The sequence below is a fragment of the Micromesistius poutassou genome (genome assembly GCF_964030765.1).
Source record: "Micromesistius poutassou genome assembly, chromosome: 22".
Lineage (NCBI taxonomy): Eukaryota > Metazoa > Chordata > Actinopteri > Gadiformes > Gadidae > Micromesistius > Micromesistius poutassou.
The window spans coordinates 10,328,123-10,345,721 of record NC_140292.1 but is presented as its reverse complement, the minus strand read 5'-3'; the positions used below and the strand labels follow the sequence as shown (position 1 = coordinate 10,345,721).

The following is a 17,599-nucleotide window of genomic DNA, read 5'->3' as shown; positions in this document are numbered from 1 at the left end:
ACACACACACACTCTGTCCAGGTGAGCTACACACACACTCTGCCCAGGTGAGCTACACACACTCTGTCCAGGTGAGCTACACACACAGTCAGTCTTATGAAGCATATTAAAGAAGTTTTGTGTGGTAAAATGAGCATAAAACTACAAGATGCTGTAGGTCAATTGTACAAGCTAATGTTTGAGTGTGATGTTTGAGTGTTTGAGTGTTTCATGAATCTGTGATCAATCACAGATTCATGAAATGCTTCACTTCCCACTGGTGGAGAAATGAAGGGATGTTGGTTGTTTGCTTCAAAAACATGCTTTATTTTACTCTTTCTCTCTTTACAGCTCTCGATTCTTACCAAAAGCAGTTTCAAGAAGACCTAACAAATGATACTAATACCTATTAGACAGCAAAACACTATAAATGACATGCATGTCAACAGATCCAACATCACCATAACCTTTGTGGAACCCAATGCCAAAGACAGGAAGAAAAGCTGGGGAACCAAACAAGCCAGTGAATATTGAATCACAGAACTGCTTTTCACAGTGAAAATGCATAAAAGGCTTTTATTTTTTTCTCCTCACCTGGGAAGAAACGCTGAGTCAGCAGAGAGGTTGTTCATCGGTAGGAGTGAGGTGTGTTTACACCTGACCCATCTCTCCTACTACCCCGCCCTCCCCCCATTTGACATGTGACCGTGGACAAGGTCTCTCACTCGGTAGGCTCTCGGACGAATGGGGGGAGGAGAGAGAGAGAGAGGAACTTAAAGTTGTAAAGTGCTGAGGAGGAGAACTGATATATAATCCTCAACATAATCTGCACTTTCCGAGTGTGTGTTTCCAGACTGATAGCCTAACTTTGTGTTATTAGCGGGCTCGTGCATAAGAATACTACAGCGGCAGACGGAGAGAAAGGGGCTACTTTTATAAACAATCATCCTGCTTACCCTCAAACCAACAGACCCCCCCCCGCTCTCTCCTTCAGAGGGATGCTGTTTCCACTCCTGAATGGATTCTTTTTTTCTTCTTTCTTTCTTTCTTTAGTTCCTTCGTTCGTTTGTTCGTTTGTCCGTCCGTTCCTTCTTTTCGAACAACAGAAAAATTAGCATTTAAATGAACAAGTAGAAAGAGGGGTGGATCTTTATGGAGACGTCAAGGTGGAGAGGAGGCTTGGTGAAACATGACACAATCAAAGTGACGTTGTGTTCAAAGTCAGCAGGATGGTGTAACATTGTACACAGACCTGCTCCTGAGAGAGGGAGAGGGGAAGAAACAGCATCTTCTGCTTTTTTTTTGGTCGGGGGGTTGAAAGAAAAGCTGTCCAGGTGGACTACAGTACCACAGGAAGCTGCACAAAGAGAGGCTGTAGCTTCTAATTCAGGCTTGGTCCAGCTGCTTTTGTAAGCAAGCTGTGCACATTTGTGCTCTGTCAGAGGTTTGGAAAGGTTATACACTCTCATTTCCAACCCCTCTCCCTCTCTCTCTTACTCCCCCCCCCCCCCCTCTCTCTCTCTCTCTTTCTCTTTCTCTTTCTCTATCTGTCTTGCTCTCTGCCTCTCTATCTTCTTTAATCAATGAATGTGAATGGATCAGACCCAGAATCCACCACCCAGGAGATTGGCATCCATCCCATATCACTACTAGAAACTGAGCCATTCCAAGCTTTGGGTTTTGGTCGTCTTGTGTGAAACGTTCCCAGTCTTGTTGAAAGTCACACAGCCATGGCAAATTCCTTCAATTTGGGAGCAGCTAATCCATACTAGGGTTATGTTCAAGCAGATGGACACCACTCTATTGCGATGTCGGCCATTTTATGGCCCCTCCATTCGTTTTGAAGATGGAAGAAACTATTTTCTAGTCAATTAATGCTATCCCTAACCCTTAATTATATATAACATCAATATATTATATAGATGTGTGCATTTATGTATATTTATACATTGAGTATGTTTATAAGGGACTAATCTTGTCTCACAAATTAGTCTTTCAAAAAGGTTTGTGATGCAATGCATTATGTATACTTTTTATTTATATTTTGTATTTATATTATGTCATGTTCTAGTTTACCGTAAATATATTTTTTAAGGGTAACATACATTCATCCCTTGTTGGAGCCATTTTTTTTAAAGAACTACAAGCGTCGCACTTTTGTTGTTTTGATCAATGACGCAATCACTGCGTGTCCCGTGCCTTAATAAGTAATTGAACGCAGGTGCGACTTTTTAAAAGAAAATAAAGTTTGAAGAGAATAAGTGACGCCGTTTTTGATTTTTAGGGACCGAGCAGAACCTGCAAGGTCCCTATTGTTTTTGATCCGATTATTATTCTTATTTTTAAGCCTCTTTGACTGCATTTTTCCCCCCCTGCACATATTCGAAAACTCATTTTTTCTTGGTGCATTTTGTGGGACTGGTGAAAAATTTGATATTCTAGCCCTCAAATTCACATTCGCCCCTAGGTGGCGCTATACCAACTATGCCAAAATTTCAACATTTGCACAAGCATAACTCGTCACCGGTCGGACCTAAACTCATGAAACTTTGCACACATATGCAAATCCTCATAATGAAGAAATTTGCAGATACTAACTTAGCACTTCCGGTAGCCAGATTTCCCGCCATTTTGAATTTAGTTAAAAACAGTAAATTCCCCAAGGATCCCAGGTTTTTCGACTTTGACAAAAATCCTTTGGCACATATCATCTATGGCCCATTATCTTCAATTTCACATAATGATTAGTCTGTACACTAAAGTAGCAAGTACCCATGAGCCATTGAGTTCGAAAAGGGGTGTGGTTTTTACCAAAAAATTGGTAAATTGCACATATCTACATGAATTGGACTCCTATGATCTTGGACCTCTCTACTAAAGTTGTTCAGAATCAAATTCTGAACAAGATAGAGTAAAAAAAAAAATTTATGGGGCGTGGCTTCAAAATGGGCGTGGCCTGTTACTAAAATAGCCACAGTTCATAGACGCAATGTTTCATTTGAGCGGGACCAACTCAGTGGCCTTTGGGGAACAAAGTTCTAACTGCTCAAGTAAAATTAAGTCGATTGGAAAAACAACATGGCCGCCAGAGGCTCAAAATCACTCTGCGGAGAACGTAATAGTTATGAATATGAAATTCACAGGACACGTGTAGACTGTTGCCTGTACCTCACATACCAAAAATCGTGGTTGTCATGTTTGTAGCGCCCCCTACAGGATCTTTAAAAAGCAGCCCCTGCGCCACGTTTCACCAATATGTATGAAACTCGGTAGGCCCGTACAACATGACAATACCTACAGAAAAGCCTCTTGGAACCATGCCCCAAAACCCACCGCAAGTCGGCTGTTCTCTTTTTTAATTTGCACTTTTACCGGCAAATTTCGCTTTTTTACCGGCAAATTTCACTTTTTTGCCTTGTATTTGAACGAACTCCTCCTAGGGAATTTATCGGACCTGCTTTACAATTGGTCAGTACAGTCATGAAATGGAGCTGAACCAACGCCGTGTTATTTGTGACTGTACGTTGAAGGGCGTGTCCGTGGCGTGCCGTCAAAGTTGGCCGTTTTGAATTCCGTCGTCTTATTTTCGTTTTTTTCGCCTTGTATTTGAACGAACTCCTCCTAGGGAATTTATCGGATCTGCTTCACAATTGGTCTGTACAGTCAAAAAATGGGGCTCAACCAACGCCGTGTTATTTGTGACTGTACGTTGAAGGGTGTGTCCGTGGCGTGCCTTCAAAGTTGGCCATTTTTCATGGAATTTTTTCACTTTTTCGCCTTGTATTTCAACAAACTCCTCCTAGGGAATGTATCTCATCTGCTTCTACAGATTACAGAAGTTCGCAAAAAGTTAAAATTACATAAGTTCGGGAAAAATTAAAATTAAAACTGCGCGCAGTGATGAACGGGACCTCGTGGCAGCGCACATGTTACGAGGTCCCGTTCATCACTGCGCGCAGTTTTAAAAAAGCGCACATGTTACGAGGTCCCGTTCATCACTGCGCGCAGTTTTAAAAAAGCGCACATGTTACGAGGTCCCGTTCATCACTGCGCGCAGTTTTAAAAAAGCGCACATGTTACGAGGTCCCGTTCATCACTGCGCGCAGTTTTAATTTATAATTGGTTTTGAAGTGAATAAGCGACGCCGTTTTTGATTTGTTTGTTTTCAATTGAACGAATAGTATTTATAGTATATATTAGATGCATGCATCATCTTTAAGTTTGTTTGTTACTTTGAATGGCACATGCCCACAACACCACCCACCAAAAACGGCCGATCCCAGGTGTCCATAAGGCTTTATAGTTTGCATGTTTGAAAGTTGTGACATCCCTAATTCAATAAAGTAAAAACAGTTTAATAACTCTAGTCAGCAATGAATATGAGAATATAAATTTTTTATTTAACCTTTATTTCTCCAGGAAAGTCCAATTGAGATTAAAAACCTCTTTTTTAAGGGAGTCCTGGCCAAGAGGCAGCAAAAAAGGCAGAAAAGGTTACAGTTACAACATACAGACAGCAATTAAAATTAAGAAAAACAGTTACAAGTAAAGGAGGTCGTCTCAAGTGCTCTCAGCCGGGATTTAAAAGCATTCAAAGAAATCAGTTCTGTTATTTTCCAGTCTTTTTGCAGCATGTTCCATGTAGAAGGAGCAGAGCACATGAAAGCCCTTTTTCCCAATTCTGTGCGGGCAAATGGAACAGACAGACAGCAACAACTGATCATTTGAACGCAAACCATAAGAATCAACACTTCTCTGTGTGATTAGATTACAGATGTTGGAGGGTAATAGTCCAAGCATGGTCTTGTATATAAAAGTGCACCAGTGTCCCAGCCTCCTGGTGGACAAAGAAGGCCATCCCACTCGAGAATACAATTCACAATGATGGGTCAGGGCTCCACAGTTAGTAATAAACCTCAGAGATGCATGATAAACAGCGTCAATCTTACATAGATACTTAGCTGAGGCATTCATATACACCAGGTCCCCATAATCTAAAATGGATAAAAAAGGTTGCAGTGACAAGCTGCTTTTTCACCTCAAAAGAGAAACAAAACTTATTTCCGAAGAAGAAACCCAATTTAAGTTTGAGTTTCTTCACAAGATTGTCAATATGGGGCTTGAAGGTGAGGGAGTCATCAAGCAAGACACCAAGGTATTTGTACATATGAACCGCCTCTATGACATTTCCCTCAAGAGTGGACACTGTGGGGACAATTTGAGGTAATTTCTTAGTGTTTGAAAACAACATTAGTTTAGTTTTGTCAGCATTGAGGACTAGTTTTAGCTGCAGGAGTTTATGCTGGACCACATCAAAAGCTCTCTGCAGAGATTCAACAGCTTTAGCATGAGTTGATCCAAAACAAATGTCGGAAGAGCCTGAGGACTTTTAATTACAGATAAAGACTTAATCACTTTCCAAAATTTCTGAGGATTATTGAGGTTCTCAGTTGTGACAGACAAGTAATATTCTGATTTTGCCTTTTTGATAAGAAAAGTGCATTTTTTCCTTAGTTGCCTGAAAACAGACCAGTCAGAGGCAAAATCACTTTCTGGCTTTGGCCCATGCCACATTACGTTGATGGACGGTATCTGACAAATCTGGGGAAAACCAGGGGTTTTCTCATCCCTTCACCCTGAATTTTCTGATAGGAGCATGTTTATTTACAATACTCACAAAATGTTCAAGAATGTCCAAGTTAGCTCATGTCAAGTTAGATCAACTTCTGGCAACAGACCTATATGCCCCCAATTAACCAAAGACAAGTCATGATGATAAGCTTGTTCATTAAAATGTTTTGAATTCCTTTTGAAAATAATGCGTGGTTTACATTTGGGGATTTTAGTGTCCCTGCAAGTAGCAACAACTCCCAAGGGAATGTAAAACAAGACTCCCAAAGATGAAAATTTATGAGGAACATTTGTTAGAATTAGATCAATCAATGTGGACTTATCAGAACTTTTAAGATTTGGCCTTGTAAGTAGGTTGACCAGCTGGCTAAGATTAATAGAGTCACAGAAAGATTTGAATTCATCCGAAACTGCATTTAGCCAGTCCCAATTCAGATCTCCAGCCATTAAAAGTTCATCATAATTTAATTAAGACAAAAGATGCTTCAAGGACGAAAATGCCTCCTTGATGGCAGATGGAGGCCTATAGCACCCGACAACAGTCATGGAAAGGGACTTGGCTATTTCCACCTTCAATGCCAAAAATTCCATTTGCTTGCAGATGGACTCAGACAAAACAATTGAAGCATCAAATTTTGATGTAACATAAATGGCTACACCACCACCTTTCCTGGGCCTGTCAGTACGATAAATTAGATATTATTATATAGATATAATTAGATATATACAGTATATACTTAATAGTGGTGGTTATGATAATATTTTGATTTTGAAGTTCCAAACGCCCGTTGTTTCCATTGATTTTATTGGCTTATATTCCGTGACTCACAATTCTTCCAACTATTGTTTTGGCTCCAAATAGCGATATCCTCAGCCCATCAGATCTGAGCAATTGGCAAAAACCAAAAGATTCCTTTCCACAAATGGTTTTCAACCAAACAAAATACTCCAATGTCATATCCTTCTTCTTCTTCTTCTCCTTCTTCTCCTTCCTCTTCCTCGTCTGTAATCTGTCTGATACGACGCTGGTACCTCACTAGAGATGTTTCGATACCATTTTCTTCCTTTCTGATACCGATTCCAATACCTAAACTTGAGTATCGGCCGATACAAGTACGTTTTTTCTTTAGAATATATACTATTAATTTATTTTAACAGCAGTATACTACTAACCCTGTATTGATGTGAAATGATTGCTATCAATGTTGTATGGCCTGGTTCAGGTTAAACCCTTTGTAAAAACACGAACAAATACATATAGCATCTAGCATTGAAACTACTAATAGCACTTTTATTGAAGGGTTCTCCTACATGATAGGAATGTATATTTGGTTCACTAACTGTCAACAAAAAGTACAAATTTTAACCTCTGTTAAATGAAAAAAATAATGTATGTAATCTATGTACAGATAATTAATTCTACATAACTTTCTTTAATTATCTATAGTGTGACAGTCAAACTAGATAATTTACATTCCTAATTTCATATTATAATAATACATTTGTACTTGTGAGCATTGTTTAGCCTGAGCTTCTGTATTCCGACTCTGTAGCTCGAAGGTACGTAGGTCGGAGATCAGGCGTTTGCTTCTCCCGACTTCCCACCTCCAACCGTTGAACACAGCATAACAGCACGCGTGTTTGTGATGTTCGTTGCCTGTGTAGTTTATGAGCAAGTCACGTGATGGTATCGGATCAGCACATAGACCAGCTTACTCACCGATATCCAATACTAGGCAGTATCGGAGGATTTTTACCTGGAACAACTTTCTACCTCACCACACACACAGGACAAACTGCTCTTCTACCTGCAGTTTGCCACCACTGGTCAGGCGGCAGGGTTCGCTGTGGCCCGACCCTCATTTCCGCTAGAGACTGAACACAGACCGGCCTAACCACTGGAGCCTCGCTCCCCCACCGACTCCTCTCACTAGTAATCATCTCCAACCAGTTCCCTTTCACCACTCCCACAACGACTTAAAGAAGAACCTTCCTCTGGTCACTCTCTGAAAATTCACTCTATTCTCTCTCTGTTTCTGTTTCTGTATCTGTCTCTCTCTGTATCTGTCTCTCTCTGTCTGTCTCTGTCTCTCTCTTGCTCTCCATCCATCTCATGATCAGTTATCTGCCTGGAGAAATTCAGAGCTGCGGTTGTCAAGATTCAAATGAGCTGCTGTCACATGAGGAAATGGCCAGTAATTGCCAGTAAAAAAAAAGTCACAGAGAAGGTTGATTGACTGCACGTATATACAAGGCTTTGTATGTTGAATAACTCCTGGGAAGGTTCATATAAGCCAAATGCCTTATAGTCAATTACATTAAGTCACTTGTTGGCTGTTGATTGAATTATACATTTATTTTTTAATAGCTACTGTTTTTTTTAATAGGTACTGGTTTAATACTTTTTAATACTACCTTTAATACAAATGCAAAAGAAAAGTGGTTTGGATTTGAGAGCATGGAAGTAAAGATTACGTTGTGAATCCCCCTGTTTTACACACAGATGGTTTACCCCAGGAAGGCTTTACCTTGACTTGAATTACTAGGTAGAATTAATAAGATAACGCAATTCAAGCACAAACTTTTTTTTGTGTATTGCTGGTTTGAAATGAAGTAAAATATTACATAAACGAGCCATTATATTGCCAAAAATTATTGAAATATGAACTTTATATGTGCAATAGATAAACAGCAAGTATTCCTTGAAGCCTCCGCTAACCCAAACACACACTAGGGTTGACTCAATATGTAAACTCTGAATGTATGTATGTGTAAATATGTATGAATGTTTGAATGTGTGTGTGTGTGTGTGTGTGTACATGCGTACGTGTATCTATGTATGTACGTGCATCTATCTATCTATGCATGTACGTATGTACTGTCTCCATGTATGTCTCTATGTATGTATCCATGTATGTATGTAGTGTATCTATGTATGTATTGTATATATGTATGCATGTATTGTATCTATGTATGTATGTAGTGTATGTCTGTATGGAGAGGCTAAGCTTGTGCATGGACGTCTCCCTCTCTCACGTCTCCCTGCGTGTTGCAGTGGACGGCGGCTGGGGCCCGTGGAGCCTGTGGACGGCGTGCGGCGTGGACTGCGGGCGCCAGCGGAGCCGGGACTGCGCCGAGCCCGAGCCGCGGCACGGGGGCCGGCCCTGTGAAGGCCCCGGGCTGGGGGCCGACAACTGCACCGGGGGCCTCTGCATACAGAGTGAGTGGGGCCCGACGTCTCTGAGGCTCTGGGGCCAGAGCGCTGGGCCTCTAGGGGCCGCTGGGGCTCAGCGTCTTCAGGACGGAGACGCCATCTTACCCTCCTTTATGGACTCAGTCGTCCTCCAGGAGGGAGCAGGGGGAGCCTCTGGCTTTGTGGCCCTAGATTACACTTTTGTAGGCAATCAGCGCTATGCTGTGTTTTATAGACACACATGCAGGAACGTGTGTACACTCATATAAACACACAAAGACACTGATGTATATACACACGTGCACGCATACACTTATAAATACTCACACAGAAAGACTCTTATAAACATACGCAGGCAAACACTGATATAAATACACACACATACAAATACACACACACACACACACACACAAATACACATTTAAATACCCCCCACACACAGACATGTAAATACTCACACACACACACGTGTAAAAGCTTTGAGGTGAGACTAAAGCGGACGTTTTGTTGTGTCCTTGTCATTGCAGATCGAAAGCTGCTTCATGACAGCAAGCCACAAGGTAGGTTCTCCAGGGTGAGGGTTCTCCAGGGTCAGGGTTAGGGTTCTCAAGGGTTAGGGTTCTCCAGGGTGAGGGTTCTCCAGGGTGAGGGTTCTCCAGGTTTTGGGTTCTCCATGGTAGGATTACGGTACACACCACCATCCCCATATCCACTGAGAGTGTAAAGCTTTACAGCAATGGACACAATTCAGCCAAACCTGACCAGTGTATCAACGTAGTCACTAATATATAAAGCTCCATAAAATACCCTGTGGTCATATGTTCCTAGCATTGGTCAGCCCAGTGGCAGTGGGACCCCTAGCCCATGGCAGTGCTGATGTTATTGAGCCACACACCGTAATACCGTAGTACAGGAGCCAATAGAAGCACTGCTGAGAACCAAGTCGGCCTCTGCTGTCGGCGGCTGTATGTATGGACCGTGCATGAAAACCTTCCCCTGACGGCATATCAAATGAAGAGCTGAAGGAGACACGAGTGGCAGTCACACTGATATGCAACGGGAACGCGGACCATTTCAATCCCGCTCTAACATCCGTCGGTGGAGCGAGGCCCTCTGCTTGTCTTTACGTGAAGCCTCTTCACATTGTTGCAGCGCCTTCCATAAAGCACACAGCGATTATTCATATCGGTTTCAAATCGCCTCCGTTTGAACCACTCGTAATCCTACTATGAGTTTCATCAAGCGTCAATGTTTAATTTGAATGCTATAAAAAGCTGTTTCTCATTATCCAGCAGTTCATCCTTTTATCCAGCCGTTTCTGACCCTTAAAATGGTCTGCTTGGTTTCATGAAGTCGTATAAAGTCAAAGTATATGCATCTTTAATGCGTGATTGTAATTCCTACTTCTGATGCATTATGATCATCATTATGCATCATGGTTTATATGATGTATGTGAAAATGCTAAACTATGCAGAAAAACGTCATTTGAATGCATTGTGATCTAATATATTATTGCATGCATAATTGTGACGCATAATTGAAACAGGGCTTCAGGGAAAGTATCTGATGATCCATTCTTTTAATTGCATAATTTAGAAAAGAAAATTGAGTTTAGTTTTATGTATTTTTTATTCACGACTCGCAGGCCATCACAATGGCGACCACGGCCAAGTTCAAAGTTCAAAAGGCGTCGGCTCCTAAACTCGGATAGTCACATGATCTTTCAAAGTCATGTCAGGTTTTTTTTCATAATCACAATTAAAGTCACAAAGGGCTCCTCACACGCCCGTATCGAAACGAGATGAGAGGACTCTCACCTCTGACAACCTACCCCCTGACCTGCCTGATGGCCTCGGGCATCGAACAACAAGCCAGGAGGACACCTTGAGAGGGTCACATGACTGTGGGGCTCCTTCTCCTTGTCGGCTAGAGAGGAAAAGGTGACATTGAGTCGCTCGCAAAGGCTGTATCAACACTATGTATACCGTAGGCCTGTAGGAAGGACTTAGTTTGGGTTTGAACCTGATCCTTTCGGTGCGGATGTAACGCCCCCCGCCACTAGACCAGGGGTTCCCAACCTCTGGGTCGGGGCCCCACTTGGGGTCCCCTGATTTGTACATGGGGTCGCAGGAGATAGCTGACGTAAGCTATAGATATCTGGGGATCCATTTTCAGCAAACTAAGCGTCCTGTATATAGAAACGTATTGCCTATTTATTCATAGCCACCAGCTAATGACTGCTAATTGAGTGGGTGGTAGAGCGGTGTGAGTACGTTCACAAGAACGTTGATATCACCGAAAGATGTTGATTGGGTAAAAACTATTTGTGTTGAAGCAGATTCACAAAAGTTAATGTCTGGGTCACAAACATATTCAGAGCAGGAAATTAGGTCAAAGCCCAAAAACGGTTGGGAACCAATGCACTCAAATATGCATCCTCTCCTTTATGTTAAGAAACTGCATGACGGGAACATTCTGGAATAAAGGATAAAGGATAGCAGGGAGGTACTTTATTCCGAAAAATGATCAATCATTTGTCAACGCCATTTAATGTCACAGCCCTGATTCAGTACATTATTAAGATCCAAAACTGAACTTTATCGCTACCCCTTCAACGACATCCATCACACATAAATCTCTCTGATGAATGAGGTGTCGTTCAAACTCCTATTTCCTCTAAATATGAACCATTTCTGTGATCAGCTCATCCATCCTGTACATTATGAACTATGTGTCCAACATGTCTGCCAGATCTGCGTGTGTTAACGTCAATCACGGATTATGCATAATGGCCTAAACAAATTGTGTGTTTGCCTATCTTGTCATCGCGTGTCTGTGTTTGTTTATCGACGGCGGGCAACAGTTTAGGCCGCTTCAACAGATGCAGCCAGATCTGTCGAATTTTCCCCAGCCCTCAATTAACCTGTTACTGTAGAGTTCTCCTCCCATAATGCCTCTGTCTACTTATCAGGCTTCCCCAGAAAAGTCCACCTTTTCCCTTTTTCTTTTCTTCTACGGAGCTCATTATTTTCTTGAAGAACTGAAGCTGGAACTCATTTCTCAGCTCTTTTTTTTGGTGGGAGGGGGACGTGTCTCATGCTGCCATGTGCCGTTTGGTCCGGCTACAGGGTAATCCAGCGATGAGCTAATTTAATGAATAGCTTCTGTCAGATTGTCCCTGTGGATGGCTCCGTGGTGCCACACATCAGACCAAAACGCCATTTGTGAAATGACATTGAGGTGTTGGGTTGATTAGAAGTGCTTTCCCTGTGTGGATCCTCATTAGCACTAGCTTCTCACTATCCTCTCTCTCTCTCACTCAAGCTTGAGCACACTACCACGCTTACACACACACACACACACACACACACACACACACACACACAGACACACACAAAAAAAAATCAGCAGGAATAAAACCTAAAATAAAGTTGTAGGAAACACAGTCTTCTAGCAGACAAAACATTTTTATGGAAACAACTGGAATGATTTTCAGTTGTTGGTTTATCTTCAAACAGAATAATAGTTCTTTGTTGAATGATTAAAGGAAAGGGTGTCCAGCAATCAGAGGCGTTTGTATCAATAAAATCCCCCAAATATACTTATCACTTCTGCCCACTCTTCTCTCTTTTCCTCTTTCTCCCTCCCTCCTTCCCTCTCTCTCCCCCTTCCCTCCCTCCCTCTCTCCCTCTCCCTCACTCCCTCTCCCTCACTCCCTCCCTCTCTTCCTCTCTCCCTCCCTCCCTCTCTCACGCCTCCCCCTCCCTCCCTCTCCCTCTCCCTCCCTCCCTCCCCCTGGTAGAGGTGGAGAGCAGCAGTGACGTGGTGCTGTACTCTGGGCTGAGTGCGGGGGTCCTGACGGTGGTGGTCCTGATCGTGGTGGTCACGCTGTACCGGAGGAGCCACAGTGAGTACGGCGTGGAAGTCATCGACTCCTCCGCCCTCACCGGCGGCTTCCAGTCCTTCACCTTCAAGACGTCCAGCCAAGGTGAGCTCACACACGCAAGCATGCACGCACATGCACACACACACACACACACACACACACACACACACACACACACACACACACATCAATGCATGGTTCACACTTTACAGTAAGGGTTCCCTTAAGTAAAATTAGTTTATGCAGTATTACTGTGTTATTATATAGCATTAGCGTGGGTACTGCATTATACTGCAATAACTCATTTCATTTAGTGATTTACCACGTGTCTTATGAACATGACCATACCACAAAGTTGAATGACATTTGTAATTTCAACCCTGACCCCGTTATATCGTCCAATCAGGAAGTCCCAGGGAAACGACCAACTGGCTTCCAGCCAGCCTCTCAACCTTATAAAGTATATAACCCTGCCCGCACCTGCTTCCTCAGTGCTCGTTAGGAGACGAAGAAGGACACGTTTAAGGGCGCCGCTGATGATCTGGTGTCTCATTATAATAACTGGCGCTCCGTCTCCCCATGAACCCCGCCCTCTCCCTCTCTCCCGTCTGCCGGGCACTGCCTGATGAATCAACAGCCCTGTTCACCAGAACCGCCAAAGTCCACTAAGCACTGAATGAATTCATCAAAACCTCGAGTGGATGTAAAGAGAAAAGTCCTCCCAGGTCTGCGATGCTCCATAAACGTAGAACTGTAGTGTTAAAAGGCGCTCGATAAAACCCTGAGGGAAGCAGCGACGCCGTAGAAGAAAATCTAGCAACAGGCGCTTGGGATGACCCTCGAGACAAATAATGATTGGGGTGAAACAAATGTGTCTCAGCCCGGGGCGTCTCAGGGCATTAAAGCTGCATATCTAACATGACACTTCATTTGACCACAGTCTGCTCAGACTGCTCCGTCTCAGCACATCTCTTTGCTACTCTAACCTTTAGTGCCGCCACAACAATGGCTAGCGTTGTTCGCTCTGACTGAGATACGACCACGACTACGACGGCACTTGACGGACAAGACAGGTCGCTCTCGCTCCTGTTATTTGATCACACGGTCGCTGGGTCGCTCTCCGTCTCGATGAGGGCTCTCCTGAAAGCACTCCTTTGCAAATAGATGGAAGAATAACAGCTGACTTTGGTACAAAAAAAGAGACAATCCAGGGATTTCTTTGGGGGCAAAAAACGCTTTCTTTAATTTCGTCCTCAGAGAATCAAACTGTCAGATAACAACTGCTCATCCGTTGTCAGCGTGGATCCCACCCTTCAGGTCGGGTGAGGGCGTAGACAAAAACAACAGCTAAGGAGTGTGTTGGTATACCCTGTGTTATGGCAGCTAGCTGGCTGTGGCTAACCTTTTGACTTTTCATCATGTTAAAGTGTCTTAATTTACCCTGGCTCTCTTCAACCAATAGATCATCACGATACTGACGTGAATAAAGTATATTTATTTTATAAATATATAATATTATAAAAAATGTATAAATAGAATTATTAATTACATTGTTATCATCGATAACAATGTTATCGATGACTTCTATCAGTCTGTGGTCATGGTAGCTCTTAAAGTTGTAAGCGGAAATTACAAATTAAAATGCATTTGTTTGACATTTTTACCCAATTTACTTTTCTATGTAGCCTATAATTTATAAGTGAAATAGTACATACCTTTCATACTGAAATTATAGGACAAATCCTACTTAAGATATCGTAAATGTCACATCCGATCTGTGCTTTCTCTGCTTCCGTCTCCGGTGGATCAATCTTCTGGAGAATAAGAGATTACATCGCGATAAGCTAATTTATTTGTTATTCCTTCAAAATGAGGAAGAAACATCCTCTCCTATCTCTTCACTCTGACAGTTTATTTTCGGTTTTTTCGGTTTGAACGTCGGTTATCAGTATCAACATTTGAATTAAAAAAAAAACCCTATTATATAATCAAGAGGACATTACAGTTAAGATGAAGTCACAAAATGACTGTGTTGATGTATTTCGCTCCTTAAATAGAAAATGGAGTCTCAGAACAGGGGATTTATTTTCCCAAGCCTGAATTGATGGGTCACCACAGCAGTGATCTTCTGCAGAGCGGCAGAAAGTGCACTTTGATGAACCAGCAGGACACATCGAAGACTATTACCCTGCTCTGGGCCTGTTTCCATATAAGAGCCAATAAAGCTGTCATTTCATAGATTATTATAATCGGTCCATGCCCCAAAATAAAAATACCACACCTAATGAAAATAACTACTCTCTATCTCTCTCTCTCGCTCTCGCTCTCTCTCTTTCCCTCTCACTCTCTCTCTCTCTCTCTCTCTCTCTCTCTCTCTCTCTCGCTCTCACTCTCTTTCACTCTCTCTCTCTCTCGCTCTCACTCTCTCGCTCTCTTTTCGTCCTTATCTGTAAACTGCCAAACGGATGCTTGGACTGTATCTAGAAATAATTCTGGATTGATCCGAGCCAATGGAGCCTTAAAGTGGAGGTGGGTGGGTGAGTGGCAGTGGGTGGGTTGGAATGATTCTCTGAGATAGACCATGAGAGGCCAGGAGGAATGTCTATTATGTCATGTATTAAGAACTTTAACCAAAAACTACTATTCAAAATATCCATACATTTACTTATTAGTGAGTTCAATTATAACTATTAAGCCATTATACAATTTAAGACTAGACTTACATTTTAGTTTAGTAGTTTAGTTACGAAGTGGATTATGATGTTTCCCACCAAGCTGATTAGTTTATTCCAATAATCTAAAGCGGTTTAAGAGCTTGAGCATAATTCAGTTTTTCTTATTGTCAAAATTCAAAACAACAAGGATTCCCTGTTGCTCTGCTGCTCACGAGATTGTTGTCCACAGAGAAATAAAGCTGAAAAGTTCCATCGCTTTGGTTTAGGAGAACATCTGTGATGAGCTAAGCTCTCGTCAAAATATTAAACTAAACTAAACAGCTATCTGTACCCAATTCTACATTAAGACTGTTCTGTTAACATATTTCCTAAACTGTGTACTCATTAGAGATGCGCGGTTGGCGGTCGCAGCTGCGGACTCCGCAGCTAAACCGCGGATCGGGCAGCTGACGTGACAAAAAATAATATTTTTATTAAATTCTGGTGGGTGGCGGTTTAACCAATCAAATTAAAAATATATAAAAAATATATATATAACCCAAACAACCGGCGGGCGGGTGCGGTTTTGAATATTCATCAAAAACGTTGCGGATGGATGGCGGACAGATGATGCGTTTTGTGATGTGGTTGCGGATGAAATAATAGCCCAGCTCTAGTACTCATTATATACTTTAGTCCTATATGCTCCAACCAATATACAGTAAAGGGTTTTCTGGTATTTCTTTATTGTATCTTATGGCACTACTACAAATATACGGTAAGTTAATACTATATTGATCCCTAAGGGGAACATTTAGGCATCGCAGCAAAATATGAAGAGAAATTGTAGATTAGAACACCAATTATATACAGTAGATAAAATATATACAGTCAGGTTGTACTGTATTTCCGTTGTGACATTGGGGAGGCTCAGGAGGAAGAGCGGATGGACTGACTAGTCCAGCTCCACCTGTAGGTCCAGCCTGTCCCCAACTCACTCATACCACTTGGTGACCCACCGTTCAAGTAGCATCTAGCTATAGCCCCAGAGGGCGAGCTCTGTCTGGGCAGAGGATAACTGCTGCGTCCATTTAGTCTGTTTACCACTCAACATGACACAGGCGCTGCCTGGTCCTGGTGCCTGGGTGGGGTTGACCTGTTTCTGTGTGTCTGGTGTGTTCAGGAAACCCCCTGCTGATCAACTCGTCCATGCAGCCCGACCTGAGCGTGTCGCGGACCTACACCAGCCCCATGTGCTTTCAGGACTCCATGGACAAGGAGCTAATGGCCGACCACTCCCTGCTGGACCCGCTGCCCGACATTATGGTCAAAGGTACGGCACACAACGCCTTTAAAGACGATAGCAGTGCTAAATGCAGCTCTCTGGGTTGGTGGCGTGAGCTGCTAGTGCGCTCATCATGTTGACAACGCGGCTCGCTGTGACTCTGGTTAGATTCTGACTAAAGTCACTTTCTGTTTCAACCCGAAATGTCTGTCTGTGTTTCCAGTCCTGTACATAAAGGTGCACAAAGCCTGTGAATAAACACATTCATTGAGAAGGCCACACAAAAATAAACATTCATAAAGAAGACAAAAAAAAAAGCAATGAATTCCTGTCAGTTTTTCTTTTCATCGCCGTCCCCAAAGCATTCTTTGATCAGGGCTGATTTCAGCTTTATTTTATATATCTATATTTCATGGTTTTCTTTGTGAGAGACAGGAGAGCAGAGTGGAGAAGCTAAGAAATGACATGTAGCATAGGAGCACAGGCGGGAATCGAACCTGTGTCACTCACAATGCGTACCCCCCTACGCAACGGTCAGCGCACTATGCTTAGTGGACCCCGTTCCAGCTTCATTTGACGTCAGTACCTCATGAGTCGGGGCGAGGGGATGGTGACAGATAAGACCACGGTGTGTGTCCGTCCGTCCGTCTCTCCAGGGAGAGGGGAGCGGGCCGAGTTCCCCGCCATGTCCCATCCCAGGACCTTCCCCCGGGGCGTGGCGCCGGACTACCAGGGCGTGGGCGTGGACGCCACGCTGGGCCGCAGGGGGAAGACCCTCTTCATCCCCCACGGCCTGCCCCGGCCTCCTCCCCCTCCTCTTCCTCCCCCGCTGAAGACCACCAGGGTGCTGGGCCACGCGGGAGGGAGGCTGGTCGTACCCAACACTGGTGAGGAGAGAGAGAGAGAGAGAGAGAGAGAGAGAGAGAGAGAGAGAGAGAGAGAGAGAGAGAGAGAGAGAGAGAGAGAGAGA

At 43.1% G+C, this 17,599-nt stretch overlaps 1 protein-coding gene across 1 annotated transcript in view; it reads left to right on the top strand.

Annotated features, from left to right (window-relative positions):
- LOC311367331 (netrin receptor UNC5D-like) overlaps nucleotides 1–17,599 on the top strand; it is a gene marked incomplete at both ends in the record, with an annotated part of 166,265 nt that overhangs the window by 123,622 nt on the left and 25,044 nt on the right. Inside the window, 5 exons of the mRNA XM_084486158.1 lie at nucleotides 8,666–8,830; nucleotides 9,331–9,363; nucleotides 12,607–12,792; nucleotides 16,528–16,677; nucleotides 17,286–17,516. Coding sequence (XP_084342284.1) covers nucleotides 8,666–8,830; nucleotides 9,331–9,363; nucleotides 12,607–12,792; nucleotides 16,528–16,677; nucleotides 17,286–17,516 — 765 coding nt within the window. The remainder of the gene's footprint in view (nucleotides 1–8,665; nucleotides 8,831–9,330; nucleotides 9,364–12,606; nucleotides 12,793–16,527; nucleotides 16,678–17,285; nucleotides 17,517–17,599) is intronic.